Genomic DNA, 14307 nt, shown 5'->3' with positions numbered 1-14307 from the left:
TTTTTTCAACTTTCAGTTATTTATTAATCAGTGTAATCTCCAGTAGATTACCTCAACATGATTTCATGCATTTAGAGGAGAAATATTTCCTGTTAAGTGGAAAATTGTGCTGATGGCTTCTGGAAGACCTTCATTCTAAAGGAGCTTTATAGTAAAACATTTCATTTAGAAATCTGAACCTTCTTTCTTCAATTTGCTGTAATCCACATTCACTGAGTAGAACTTGTATTGATCATTGGGACCCAGTTTGTTCAGGGCTCTGGGTTATTCTTTCTGTCCCAACAAACATCTGGATTGAACAATGTCAGAGGCGAGAGAAACAGTGCTGCTCCAGTACCTCCAGTTCCAATAAATACAAAAAGGGGGATCAACTTCACATGCTTCTTGGTCTGACCCATGATCTGGCGGAGAATGTTTGCAGCAGAAGCCTCCCAACTGGAAAGGAGACAACCAGCCTAGCCACCAGGCCCTGGGCTAAGTAGTATCTGCCAAGACCCTGTTTCTTAAAAAAAGGCCGGGCGTGGTGGCTCACACCTGTAATCCCAACACTTTGGGAGGCCAAAGTGGGTGGATCGCCTGAGGTCAAGAGTTCGAGACCAGCCTGGCCAACATGGTGAAACACCATCTCTACTAAAAGTACAAAAATTAGCCAGGCATGGTGGCAGGCACCTGTAATCCCAGCTACTCAGGAGGCTGAGACAGGAAAATTGCTTGAACCCAGGAGGCAGAGGTTGAAGTGAGCCAAGATCATGCAACAGCACTCCCACCTGGGCGACAGAACAAGCCTCCACCTCAAAAAAAAAAGAAAAAGTATCAGCTGTTAAAAATGTTCATATGTTCTTATGTGAATAATAGGTATTAAATTATTGTAGAACTTTTTATAATATGTATATAATATGCCCTTTGCAAATATTAAAACTTAGAATTGCAAGTATGAGTTTTTCAGAAATTATTTTATTAGGAACGTAAGCAAAAAAAAATGTTTGAAGACCCCTGTCCTAAAGAATGAAATACGGGTTATGAAAATTTTCATTCTAGTTTAGGCGCACACCTATAATCCTAGCACTTTGGGAAGCTAAGGTGGGAGGATCGCTTGAGGACAGGAGTTTGAGACCAGCCTGGGCAACATAGCAAGTCTCATCTCTACAAAAAATAAATAAATAAATAAAATTTTATTTTGACATTTACTTTTGTTTTTCTAATTGCATCTCGCAAGTATTTTGGTGTAAAAATATATATAATTACATTAATCTGGCTCTGTTAAAAAAGATTGCTGGCCAGGCACCTTGGCTCACACCTGCAATCCCAGCACTTTGGGAGGCTGAGGCGGGGGGATCACAAGATCAGGAGATCGAGACCATCCTGGCTAACATGGTGAAACCCTGTCTCTACTAAAAATACAAAAAAATTAGCCAGACATAGTGGCGGGCGCCTGTAGTCCCAGCTACTTGGGAGTCTGAGGCAGGAGAATGGCATGAACCCGGGAGGTGGAGCTTGCAGTGAGCCGAGATCCTGCACTGCACTCCTGCCTGGGCAACAGAGGGAGACTCCATCTCAAAAAAAAAAAAAAAAAAAAAAAAAAAGATTGCTGAATTTTGATTCAGTTATAATTTAATAAGTATACTTCACCCTCTTATTTTATGCCCAAAATGACAATTCAGTAAGTAATTCCACTGTGTAAAAAACTTTACATAAATACATGTTTATGTTTGGAGACTCAGGAAACAATGACGGAAGCATTATCTAGGAAATATAGAGAAGGCCAGGATATAAAAACATTGGCCATGTGTGGTGGCTCACACTTGTAATCCCAACACTTTGGGAAGCTGAGGTGAGCAGATTGCTTGAGCTTAGGAGTTCAGGACCAGCCTGGTCAACATGGTCAAACCCCGTCTCTACAAAAAATACAAAATTTAGGCATGGTGGTGCGTGTTGTAGTCCCAGCTACTCCAGAGGTTGAGGTGGGAGGATTGCTTGAGGCTGGGAGGCAGAGGTTGCGGTAAGCCAAGATCATGCCACTGCACTCCAGCCTGGGTAACAGTGAGACCCTGTCTCAAAAAGAAAAAAAAAAAAGTTAAATTTATAGGACAGTGGTGATAGAATTAATTCTGTTTTTTTTCTTGTTGTTGTTGTTGTTGTTTTTATTTTGAGACAGAGTCTTGCTCTGTTGCCCAAACTGGAGTGCAATGGTGCGATCTCAGCTCACTGCAACCTCCGCCTCCCAGGTTCAAGAGATTCTCCTGCCTCAGTCTCGTGGGTAGCTGGGAGTACAGGCATGCACCACCAAGCCTGGCTAATTTTTGTGTTTTTTTTAGTAGAGACAGGGTTTCACCATGTTGGCCAGGCTGGTCTCGAACTCCTGACCTCAAATGATCTGCCTGCCTCGGCCTCCCAAACTGCTGGGATTACAGGTGTGAGCCACCGCACCTGGCCTAATTCTGTAATTTAAAAACCTGATTTAGTATGCATGTTGTTTGACAGAATAATAGCAGCAAGCCATTTGTCCCTTTCATTCAAATTTACCAGACTTTATAAATAATGTGAGTGAGCATAGTTTTGAAGTATTACATTTCTGGTCTTTAAAGAGTAAATAACTTGGCCAGGCAGGGTGGCTCACACCTGTAATCCCAGGACTTTGGGAGGCCAAGGTGGGCGGATCATGAGGTCAGGAGTTTGAGACCAGCCTGGCCAGTATGATAAAACCCTGTCTCTACTAAAAATGTAAAAATTAGCCGGGCTTGGTGACACACACCTGTAGTCCCAGCTACTCAGGAGGCTGAGGCAGAAGAATTCCTTGAACCCAGGAGGCGGAGGTTGCAGTGAGCCAAGATCGTGCCACTGCACCAGCCTGGACAGCAGAACAAGACTTCGTCTCAAAAAAAAAAAAAGTAAATAACGGGACATGCAGAAAAAGAAATAGTTATTTTAAATTAAAGGGCTGCTTTTGAAAAATTGTGAAATGGCTATTTGTATGATTCTGAGAACTCAAACTACAAATTAGGGCTATTGTGCTATTAGCTTTGTTCTGTTGTTCAGGAGGTAGTGATACAGCTATATCAGCCTAAGTTCCAGACTAAAAAAATTTAATCATCTTAACTACTAATCTACCTGACTTTTATACAGGTGCTAAGATACATTGTCTTGCTTAAATGCTGGTTAAGTTGACTGCATGTACCGTATACAGCCTACAATGGCAGACTTTCCACTTGCTTATAATAAGAAATACTGTACTCTGTATGTGATAAAAACACAGAATGTTTCTCCAGAGTAAAATGATTTGGGGGATAGTAGAAGGGCTTGTCTGAGCTGTGTATAATCACTCTATTAACAGGAGCTTTTTTCCCCCTCGTGTTTATCAGCATTGGAGAAACCAATGTAGAAAGAAAGGCCAAGAATAAAAGGTATGTGTGGTTTTAGCAGTGTTTTATAGATAACATGTAATACTAATTGGCGGGATGGGAAAGGTGATTTTAAAACAATAGCTATGCCAGATGCAGTGGCTCATGCCTATAATCCCAGCACTTTGGGAGGCCAAGGTGGGTGGATCACCTGAGGTCAGGAGTTCGAGACCAGCCTGTCCAACATGGTGAAACCGTGTCTCTACTAAAAATAGCAAAATTAGCTGGGTGTGGTGGCACATGCCTGTAATCCCAGCTACTTAAGAGGCTGAGGCAGGAGAATTGCTTGAACCTGGGAGGCAGAGGTTGCTGTGAGCCAAGATCATGCCATTACACTCCAGCCTGGGCAACAGAGCGAAACTCTGTCTCAAAAAAAATAGCTATAAGATTTGGATCTGAAGCCTCTTACTGCAATTTATAATTAAATAATCATCCTATTTTCTGATAAGTTCCTTTTTTTAACCTGTCTGGAAATGCATTGCTTCCATTTCTCCTTTTACTCCAACTTTCTAGAGTCCTTATACCTGGAAACAATAAATAATTGTCTTCTCTTGGCTTAGAATAGGAAGTGTTAATAGACTGGTAAGAAATTGTTGGCCAGCCATATCTGGTCTGAAGTAGTTAAAATAAAGATGATGAAACAGTCACCAGCTAAGCTACATGAGGTTTAAATAGACCCAATTGTTATACTGCAGCTTTATTCTGACATTATTCCCTCTGAAATGTAATATAGTAGATATGCTTATCTTGAATTGCATCCAAGAGAGTTAAGTTGCTGAAGTAACAATGCCTTGTAAAGAGAGGGACTGTGGTTTACAACAGGCAATCTCCAAAACATCAAACCTAAGGATAACATGCTAGCAAAGCTTCAATATATAAGCATATATATGGAATCATATGAAATCGCTTTTGGCTGGGCGCAGTGGCTCACACCTGTAATCCTAGCGCTTTGGGAGGCTGAGGCGGGCAGATCATGAGGTCAGGAGTTCAAGACCAGCCTGGCCAACATGGTGAACATGATGAAACCCCGTCTCTACTAAAAATACAAAAATCATCTGGGCGTCGGTGTGCGCACCTGTAATCCCGGCTACTTGGAAGGCTGAGGCAAGAGAATTTCTTGAACCTGGGAGGCGGAGGTTGCAGTGAGCTGAGATTGTGCCACTGCACTCCACACTGGGCAACAGAGCAAGACTCTGTCTCAAAAAGAAAAAAAAAATGAAATTGCTTTTAACATTCTATTACATGTCACCTTCCCATGTATATAACTGTGTATTGTCTAATAGGTCTAAGAGTGTAACCAGTTCCAGTAGCAGTAGCAGTGACAGTTCTGCCAGTGATTCTTCATCAGAGAGTGAAGAAACATCTACCTCTTCCTCCTCAGAGGACAGTGACACTGATGAAAGCTCCTCTAGTTCCTCATCCTCAGCCTCCTCCACAACCTCTTCCTCCTCCTCTGATTCAGACTCAGATTCCAGCTCTTCCAGTAGCAGTAGCACCAGCACAGATAGCAGCTCTGACGATGAACCACCAAAGAAGAAGAAAAAGAAATAGAGTTGCTCCATTCATATTGGACCGATGGACTGAAAACATTGATGTGATTCTTGAAAGGGAATTTAGAATATGTTAAGGCCAAGTAGGTTAACTGGTGAACATTTCTAGAATTCAAAAGTTTCTAAATGTTTTACATTGTAAGAGCATAGAGAGTATTAATAATGGCTTATAGAGAGAGACTTTTATTTGAAGGGTGAATCTTGTTTTTTTATCTTTAAAATATATCTCTAGAACTTAAAGCTGAAATCTGCAAATCTGTTTGTGTGATGAAACTATCTTTTCTCTCTGTGAAATAAATGCCATACTTTGTTATATATGTTAGTGGTATGTATCAGACATATTTTCAGGATGGTGCGTCAGGATATCTGGCAGTGGATTTCTAATGCTTTTGGCTGTATGTTATGTAAGATTTAATATGTTGTTACTGTAAGCTTAGGAGTTTTCCTACTATTAATAAATGTGCTCTATTTTTACATTTATGTTCAGAAAGTTATCTGACTTTTTGTCCTAAGTGGTATGTTCAAGGAGCCTATTAATATATTTATAGTTTTTGAATGCTGTAAGTTTCAAATTGCTGTGTTACGTCATTCATTTTCTTCTGGTTCCTTAAGTTTTTCAAGTTATCCTTTTCTGAGGAAAATTATTCTAGAGGAACCTGAAAAGGGACAAAAAAATTGAAACTACTTAGGAGTCTAATCTTGGTGCCTTCTGATAAAAGTCAGTGTATCAGAAAAGAAAGCAGCCATGTAAGAGGCTAACTTAAGTAGAAGTGCTAGAAATATCTTTGTGTATTAACATGCAATAAAAGGTACCATTCAAAGCAGGGGGAAAGGTAGGAAGAAGAGGTAATTTTTACTGAAAATTAGGGCAATGTTGGTCGCCTTTTATTAAAAGCTTTTTTTAAGCTTTCATAAAGATTGCCTTTTGCTATTTTTGAAAATATGGTATTATAGTTTGTATGGTAACTGGTCATATATGACAGTCTACTGCATATATATGAATGACTAGGATTAATCTGGTGTGTTTACATAGGATATACACAGTTGAAATCTAGCATGAAAGGTTAAAAAGGAGATACTGCACAATATTTCTTAAAAGTAAAATGCTGTTATTGTGATGAGTCTTTGGTTTAACATCACAGGATTCTGTGATGTCTTTTTAACTTTTTGGAAAGAGGTATCATTTGTAGAAAAAATTTGATTTGGGTTAAATATAGGTTTTTAAAACTATAAATGTTGTCTTTTTTATATTTTTATGAAAAAGCAGTAGAAAATTACTTTTGAAGAAAACGGGCTATTTAAATATTGAAATATATGTATGTTGTGAGTTTAAGGAGCCTGTAATTGTCAGTTTTACTAAACCATCTGTGTTCAATGGTTGTAAATAAATTCTCAAAACATCATTTCAAAGGCTGCCTACAGAATAGTATCACTTGACAGAGTTAATAAATTACCAATCAGGCACATTTTATAATGTTTGTCTCTGTAAAGGTAATATTAGCAGTTAAAGAACACGGATGAGAAAAGATTGTGTTACATAGGTTGCATCACTTGCAGTTAAATAAAACTCACAATTTGTGCTCACAAGCTTAAACTTCTGTTATCTCTTTAGTGTTTTATTTAATGCCAGTTCTTATTCCATTTGAGGTGTAAAGACATTTGAACAAATTCCAATTTTAAAGTTTTACTATTATGGCTGTTAAAAGTATGACTGGAGAGGTACAGAGAGCAGGAACTCAGTTCTTCTAGTCACACATTTCATTCAAAAAGACAGAATCAGGCTGGTCACAGTGGCTCATGCCTGTAATCCCAACATTTTGGGAAGCCAAGACGGGAGAATCACTTGAGTCCAGGAATATGAGACCAGCCTAGACAACATAGTAAGACTCTGTCTCTACAAAAATAAAAAATTAGCTGGGCATGGTGATGTGCCCCTGTAGTCCCAGCTACTCAGGAGGCTGTGGCAAGAGAATAGATCGAGCCCAGGAGGTTGAGGCTGCACTGAGCCATGAGTGTGCCACTGCACTACAGTCTGGGTGACAGAGTGAGAAAAAACAAAAAACAGAATCAATGGCAAAGTGGAGACTAACTTTTAGAGAGTTTTATTTTTAGTCCTGCCTAAAGGCAGGACTCTGGAAGTTGAGTCCCTGGCAAATGTAGTGAGTATGTTACTTAACCACATTCATATCAAAAGGAGTCGTTAGATCATAGGTTTTCATTCCACACACATTTTGTTTATATTAATAGACTTTTTAATATAGCAATTTTACCCTAGAATGAAAATACAGCATTAGCCATAAGTTAACACTGGAAGTGGAAAAAGTGCAGAGAGGGTGTTTCATATTCTTAGCCATATTTATTCTTTTTAAATTTTGAACTGTAGATTTATAGAAAAGTTGCAAAAATAGTACAATTTCCTTATAAACCTCATCTAGCTTCCCATAGTGTTAACATCTTACATAACCATGTCACAACTGCCAGAACCAAGAAATTTAACATCTAGTAAAATACTATTTTTTAAAGACATCCTATTATAGCATAGTAAAATACTATTAAACTGAAAACCTTATTCATATTTTGCTCATTTTCCCACTAATATCCTTTTTATATTCCAGAATACTACCCAGAAATACTTTTAGTTACTTCTACCTTTACTACAGTCTCAATACTTCAGTGTTACCTTGTCTTTCATGCCCTTGTCACTTTTGAAGAATTATCTTGTCTAATACCCCTCAATCTGGGTTTGTTTGGTCGGGCGTGGTAACTCCCGCCTGTAATCCCAGCACTTTGGGAGGCCGAGGTGGCTGGATCATTTGAGGTCAGTAGTTCAAGATCAGCCTGACTGACATGGTAAAACCCCCTCTCTACTAAAAATACAAAAAAATTAGCCAGGTGTGGTGGTGCACGCCTGTACTCCCAGCTACTCAGGAGGCTGAGGCAGGAGAATCGCTTGAACCTGGGAGGTGGAGGTTGCAGTGAGCCGAGATTGTGCCATTGCACTCCTTCATGGGTGACAGTGAGACTGTCTAAAAAAATTTGGATTTGTCTGATGTTTTCTTGTGATTGAACTGAGGTTATGCTTTTTGGAAGAATATTACAGAAATGGAATGTCCTCAATCATATCATGAGATTCATAATGTTCATGTGTCTTATTTATTACTGGCAATGTTGACCTTGATCACTTGATTAAGGTGGTTCCAGGCTGAGCGCGGTGGCTAACGGCTTGTTATCCCAGCATTTTGGGAGGCCAAAGCAGGCGGATTGCTTGAGCTCAGGAGTTCGAGGCTGACCAACATGGTGAAACCGCATCTTTACAAAAAACACAAAAATTAGCCAGGCACCCCTGGGCACAGTGGCTCATGCCTGTAATCCCAGCACTTTGGGAGGCCAAGGCAGGCAGATCATGAGGTCAGGAGTTCAAGACCAGCCTGACCAACATGGTGAAACCCCATCTCTACTGAAAATACAACAATTAGCCAGGCACGGTGGCGCATGCCTATAATCCCAGCTACTCAGGAGGCTGAGGCAGGAGAATCGCTTTAATAACTTCAATGTTCTTGAAAGTTTTTTGTGTACCCCCAAGGGCATTTGTGTCTGCTATTCAAGCTAATCAGTAATAACCACAAACATTAACAGAACTCTTCTTTGGAAAGTACTATACAAAGACATATAAAGGCCAGGTGTTGTGGCTCATGCCTGTTATCTCAGCACTTTGGGAGGCTGAGGTGGGTGGATCACCTGAGGTCAGGAGTTTGAGACCAGCCTGGCCAACATGGTGAAACCCCATCTCTACTAAAAATACAAAAATTAGCCAGGTGTGGTGGTGGGGTGCCTGTAATCCCAGCTTCTCAGGAGGCTGAGGCAGGAGAATTGCTTGAACCTGGGAGGTGGAGGTTGCAGTGAGCCAAGGTCACACCATTGCACTCCAGCCTGGGCAACAGAGCAAGACTCTGTCTCAAAAAAAAAAAAAAAAAAAGAATTCTCTCTTCCTCTGCCTTTTCTATTTCTATATAGGCTCTCAATGGACTGAATGATGCCTAGGGGAATGGATCTTCTTTAGTCAGTTTACTGATTCAAATGCTAATCTCTTCCCAAAACACCCAGAAATAGTGTTTTGCCAGCTATCTGGGCATCCCTTAGCCCAGTAAAGTTGACACATAAAATTAATCACCATAGGAGATGTAACAGATGAGAAATGACAACTATACTAGAAGCTGAAAAGCGGATGTTGACTTGAATAACCAAAGAAAGCCAAAGCCCAAGCCCACAGTGAGTAAAAGACAACAGGAAGCAAGCCACAGACTCTGAAAAGCTTCCAAACTTGATGGCATCACAGACTTCTGCCAGCCAAGGCACAAGGAGGGCTTGAAAGCAGACTGGTAGAAAGTTTATGTAAGGAGATGCACCCCTATGCACTCCTCTCCTGTTCATGCTGTCTTAGTGGGTTTATTTTTTTTATCATGAAATTTTGCAAGTGAACAGTAGTGAACATCTATGTTTTTGTTTTGTTTTGTTTTTGTTTTTTTTGGAGATAGGGTCTCATTCTGTTGCCCAGGCTGGAGTGTAGTGGTATGATCACAGCTCACTGCAGCCTTGACCTCCCAGGCTCAAGCGATCCTCCCACTTCAGCCTCCCTAGTAGCTGGGACTACAGGTGTGTGCCACCATGCCTGGCTAATTTTTGTATTTTTTCTAGAAATGAGGTCTCATCATGTGCCCAGGCTAGTCTCGAACTCCTGGGCTTAAGCTATCCTTCCACCTCAGTCTCCCAAAGTGGTGAGATTACAGATGTGAGACACCGTCTGCCATGATTAGTGAGTACTCCATTAATTAATTAATTAATTAATTTTTTATTTTTTTGAGACAGGTCTCACTCTGTTCCCTAGACTGGAGTGCAGTGGTGCAATCTTGGCTCACTGCAACCTCCACCTCCCAGATTCAAGTGATTCTCCTGCCTCAGCCTCCCGAGTAGCTGGGATTACAGGCACGCACCACTACTGCCTGGCTAATTTTCGTATTTTTAGTAGAGATGGGGTTTCACCATGTTGGCCAGGCTGGTCTTGAACTCTTGACTTCAAGTGATCCACCCACCTTAGCCTCCCAAAGTGCTAGGATTACAGGAGTGAGCCACTGCGCCCAGCCCATGACTAATTTAAAATTAAATAAGAAACAATACAAGTTGCCATATGCTAAGAACCACCTGGAGTAAAGACAATGAGTAATGTTGGGCCTCATTTATAAATCTTCAGCTCCAGATAGTTCTCTAACAAAAATTGTGGACAAAATCAAGAATGAAAAATCATAGAACTGCTGGATAACTTTTTAGTGTTTGGACACTGTGCTATCTACTCGATAAACTGATTCGCTTCCTTAAGAAGTCCCGAGGGAGGCTGGTCCAAGTCCAGTGGTGTTTACAACTAATTGATCACAACCAGTTACAGATTTCTTTGTTCCTTCTCCACTCTCATTGTTTCATTTGGCTAGCCTAAAATTAAGCTAAAATTAAATAAATAAATAAATAAATAGGCTGGGCACGGTGGCTCACGCCTGTAATCCCAGCACTTTGGGAGGCCGAGGTGGGTGGATCACGAGGTCAGGAGATCGAGACCATCCTGGCTAACATGGTGAAACCCCGTCTCTACTAAAAATACAAAAAATTAGCCTGGCGCGATGGCAGGTGCCTGTAGTCCCAGCTACTGCGGAGGCTGACGCAGGAGAATGGCGTGGACCTGGGAGGCAGAGCTTGCAGTGAGCTGAGATCATGCCACTGCACTCCAGCCTAGGTGGCAGAGCGAGACTCCGTCTCAAAAAATAAATAAATAAATAAATAAATAAATAAATAAATAAATAAATAAATAAATGTCCTGAGGGGACTCTGAAAAGGTGATTCCTGTACTAGGCAAATCCATAACAAAATCTAGGATCACAAAACATGTAAACCAAAACCACGAGACATCTGCACGAGGAAAAATCCTCTCTAGTTAGCAATCTTGAAGGGTCACTGTGCCCGTGGACAGAAGAGAAAACTTATTAATTCAAGCAAACTTTAACAACTGTTATTAAGTTCCTGGCCCTGTCCCTTGAGGGTTTACAGGCTATTAATAAATAATTATAGATTTAAGTGCTGCAAAAGTCTTGCTAGAGTGCCTAGAGTCTTAAACAATTGCTGGAAGTTTGGTAGAGTCTTCCAGGGGAGGTGGATTTGGCTGAGAAAGAGCTGTTGGGCCTGGTGGGAAGCCTGTTTGTATGGGAGACTAGCCGGGGTTGAGGCTGCCGGTGATAATTGTTTTATTATCAAGGGTACTACAGGTCAGGCTAAGGAATTTGTATTTTATTTGCAAGATGACAGGAAAATCTTACATTCAAGAAACATTTAAAAGCTTGTCAAGAGTGTCAAGACTAGAAATAGAGAAACCAATCAAATGACTCTATAAGAAGCAGCCAAGCCCTATACTTCAACCAAGAATCAAATTATCTGTGACCCAGATTTTATCACCTCAGTTTGTGTGAGATGGTATTACTTTTCTTTTGGGTCTGTAATATTAATGTAATCCTGAGAAAGCATCAAAATAATATTACCAGACTGGGCGCAGTGGCTCATGCCTGTAATCCCAGCACTTTGGGAGGCCGAGACGAGTGGATCACCTGAGGTCAGGAGTTCGAGACCAGCCTGGCCAACATGGTGAAACCCCGTCTCTACTGAAAATACAAAAATTAGCTGGGTGTGGTGGCAGGCGCCTGTAATCTCAGCTACTTGAGAGGCTGAGGCAGGAGAATCGCTTGAAGCCAGGAGGTGGAGGTTGCAGTGAGCCAACACCGCACCATTGCACTCTAGTGTGGGTGACAGAGCGAGACTCCGTCTCAAAAAAAAAAAAAAGATAAAATTAATAAAACCCTTGATGTTAACGGTGTTTGTAAATATATATATATATATATATATATATATATATATATATATATATATATATACACAGAAGGCTGGGCATGGTGGTTCACTCCTGTAATCTTTGCACTTTGGGAGGTCCAGGCGGACAGATTGGTTGAGCCCAGGTGTTCGAAACCAACCTGGGCAACATGGCAAAACCCCGTCTCTACCAAAAATACAAAAACTGAGGTGGGAGGATCACCTGAGCTTGGGGAAGTCAAGTCTGCAGTGAGCTGTGATTGAGCTAGTGCACTCTAGCCTGGGTGACAGAGTAAGACCCCATCTCAAAAAAAAGAAAAAAAAAAAGAAAGAAAGAAATATTTTAAATACATATTATATATATTTGTAAACATATATGTATAACAATCACAAAATACATAGCTGATCAGCTTGTAATCAACATTTAAATATTCAAAGAAAATTGTCTTTTCATATTTTATTAAATTTATTGGCTTATTATTATTTTGAGACAGGATCTTGCTCTGTCACCCAAGCTGGAGTGCACTAGCTCAATCACAGCTCACTGCAGATGACTCTGCTTCCCAGGCTCAAGTGCTCCTAACTACCTCAGCCTCTGGAGTACCTCAGACTACAGGCATGCACCACCATGCCCAGCTACTTTTTTTTTTTTTTGAGACAGAGTCTTGCTCTCTCGCCCAGGCTGGAGTACAGTGGCCTAATCTCGGCTCACTGCAAGCTCCGCCTCCCGGGTTCACGCCATTCTCCTGCCTCAGCCTCCCGAGTAGCTGGGACTATAGGCGCCCGCCACCAAGCCCGGCTAATGTTTTATATTTTTAGTAGAGACGGGGTTTCGCCATGTTAGCCAGGATGGTCTTGATCTCCTGACCTCATGATCCACCCACCTCGGCCTCCCAAAGTGCTGGGATTACAGGCGTGAGCCACCCCGCCTGGTCCCCAGCTAATTTTTAAAAAAACTTTTTTGTAGAGACAAGATCTCACCATGTTGCCTAGGCTCACCTTAAATTCCTGGCCTCAAGTGATCCTACTGCCTTGGCCTCCCAAAGTGCTGATTTACAGGCCTGAGCCACCTCACCTTCCCTGGCTTAATGTCTTTAGCAATAAGAAAAGAAAATGGGACACATTATTGTAATTGTCCAGAAGAGAAATGAGGGTCTAACCTAATACATTAACAATGAGACCAGAAAGGAGGTAACAGATATGAGAGACGAGAAGGTAGAAATGACAGAATTTTGTGATTAGTTGATTATGGTAGTGAGAGAGATACACTGGAAAAGTTTCGAGGTCTGTTGTTTGGATGACTGGGTGAATATTAAAATAAAAATACACATTTCAGTAAAATTGCAATAATAGTGGCTACTGTATGACAAATATAAACTGACCTTAGCAATGTGAGAAATGTCAAACTATTTTTATTAACACAATAAAATATTACAATTTTTTAAAAACCAGCCTGTCCATCATGGTGAAACCCCATCTCTACAAAAAATACAAAATTTAGCTGGGCATAGTGGCGGGCGCCTGTAATCCCAGCTACTCAAGAGGCTGAGGCAAGAGAATCACTTAAACCCGGGAGGCAGAGGTTGCACTGAGCCGAGATTGTGCCACTGCACTCCAGCCTGGGTGACAGAGCAAGAATCTGTCTCAAAAAAAAAAAAAAAAAAAAAAAATTTTAGGCTGGGCTCGGTGGCTCACGCCTATAATCTTAATCCCAACACTTTGGGAGGCTGAGGCAGGTGGATCACCTGAGGCCAGGTGTTCGAGACCAGCCTGGCCAATATGGTGAAACCCCATCTCTATTAAAACACAAAATTAGCTGGATGTGGTGGCACACACCTGTAATCCCAGCTACCTGGGAGGCTGAGACAGGAGAATCGCTTGAACCCAGGAGGCAGACGCTGCGGTGAGCTGAGATCACACCACTGCACTCCAGCCTGGGCAAGACAAAGCGAGGCGCCGTCTCAAAAAAAAAAAAAAAAATTCAGATAACACTTGAGTATTTGAAAATGTGTCTGTAGAGTTTGATAGTGATCAAATTACTAACAATTCTCATGTTTGGGTAGTAAGATTATATATCAATTTTTTTTTTTTTTTTTGAGACAGGGTCTCACTCTGTCACCCAGGCTAGAATGCAGTGACACGATCTCAGCTCACTGCAACCTCTGCCTCTGGGTTCAAACGATTCTCCCACCTCAGCCTCCCGAGTAGCTAGGATTACAGGTGGGCACCACCATGCCTGGCTAATTTTTTTGTATTTTTTTGATAGAGACGGGTTTTACCATGTTGCCAGGGCTGTAGATCAATTTTTTCTTTCATTACTTCCCAATTATTTCCTACAACCTTAACAATAATCTGCACATTATTAAATAGTACAATTCAATAATTTTTGACATATGTATACTTTCATGAAATCATCACCACGAGGAAGGTAATTAACCATAACCATTGCCCCCAAG

At 41.0% G+C, this 14307-nt stretch overlaps 1 protein-coding gene and 1 pseudogene across 6 annotated transcripts in view; one reads left to right on the top strand and one right to left on the bottom strand.

Moving 5' to 3' along the window:
• Positions 1-6542, top strand: part of ZCCHC10 (zinc finger CCHC-type containing 10) — a 28912-nt gene extending 22370 nt beyond the window's left edge. For 3 of the 6 annotated variants that reach the window (XM_004042496.5, XM_055386605.2, XM_004042495.4), the window contains 2 exons: positions 3360-3401; positions 4682-6542. In XM_004042496.5, the coding sequence (XP_004042544.1) occupies positions 3360-3401; positions 4682-4949 (310 nt within the window). In that variant the 3' untranslated portion in view covers positions 4950-6542. The remainder of the gene's footprint in view (positions 1-3359; positions 3402-4681) is intronic. The other 3 variants (XM_055386608.2, XM_055386607.2, XM_055386606.2) reach the window with 1 other exon arrangement.
• LOC109026738 (cytochrome c oxidase subunit NDUFA4-like) lies at positions 166-3137 on the bottom strand (annotated as a pseudogene).
• Positions 6543-14307: the final 7765 nt, after the last annotated feature.

This window comes from Gorilla gorilla, chromosome 4, assembly GCF_029281585.2.
Source record: "Gorilla gorilla gorilla isolate KB3781 chromosome 4, NHGRI_mGorGor1-v2.1_pri, whole genome shotgun sequence".
NCBI classification, from domain to species: Eukaryota; Metazoa; Chordata; class Mammalia; order Primates; family Hominidae; genus Gorilla; species Gorilla gorilla.
The sequence above is the reverse complement of the archived record's forward strand: the minus strand, read 5'-3'. Positions and strand labels throughout refer to the sequence as shown.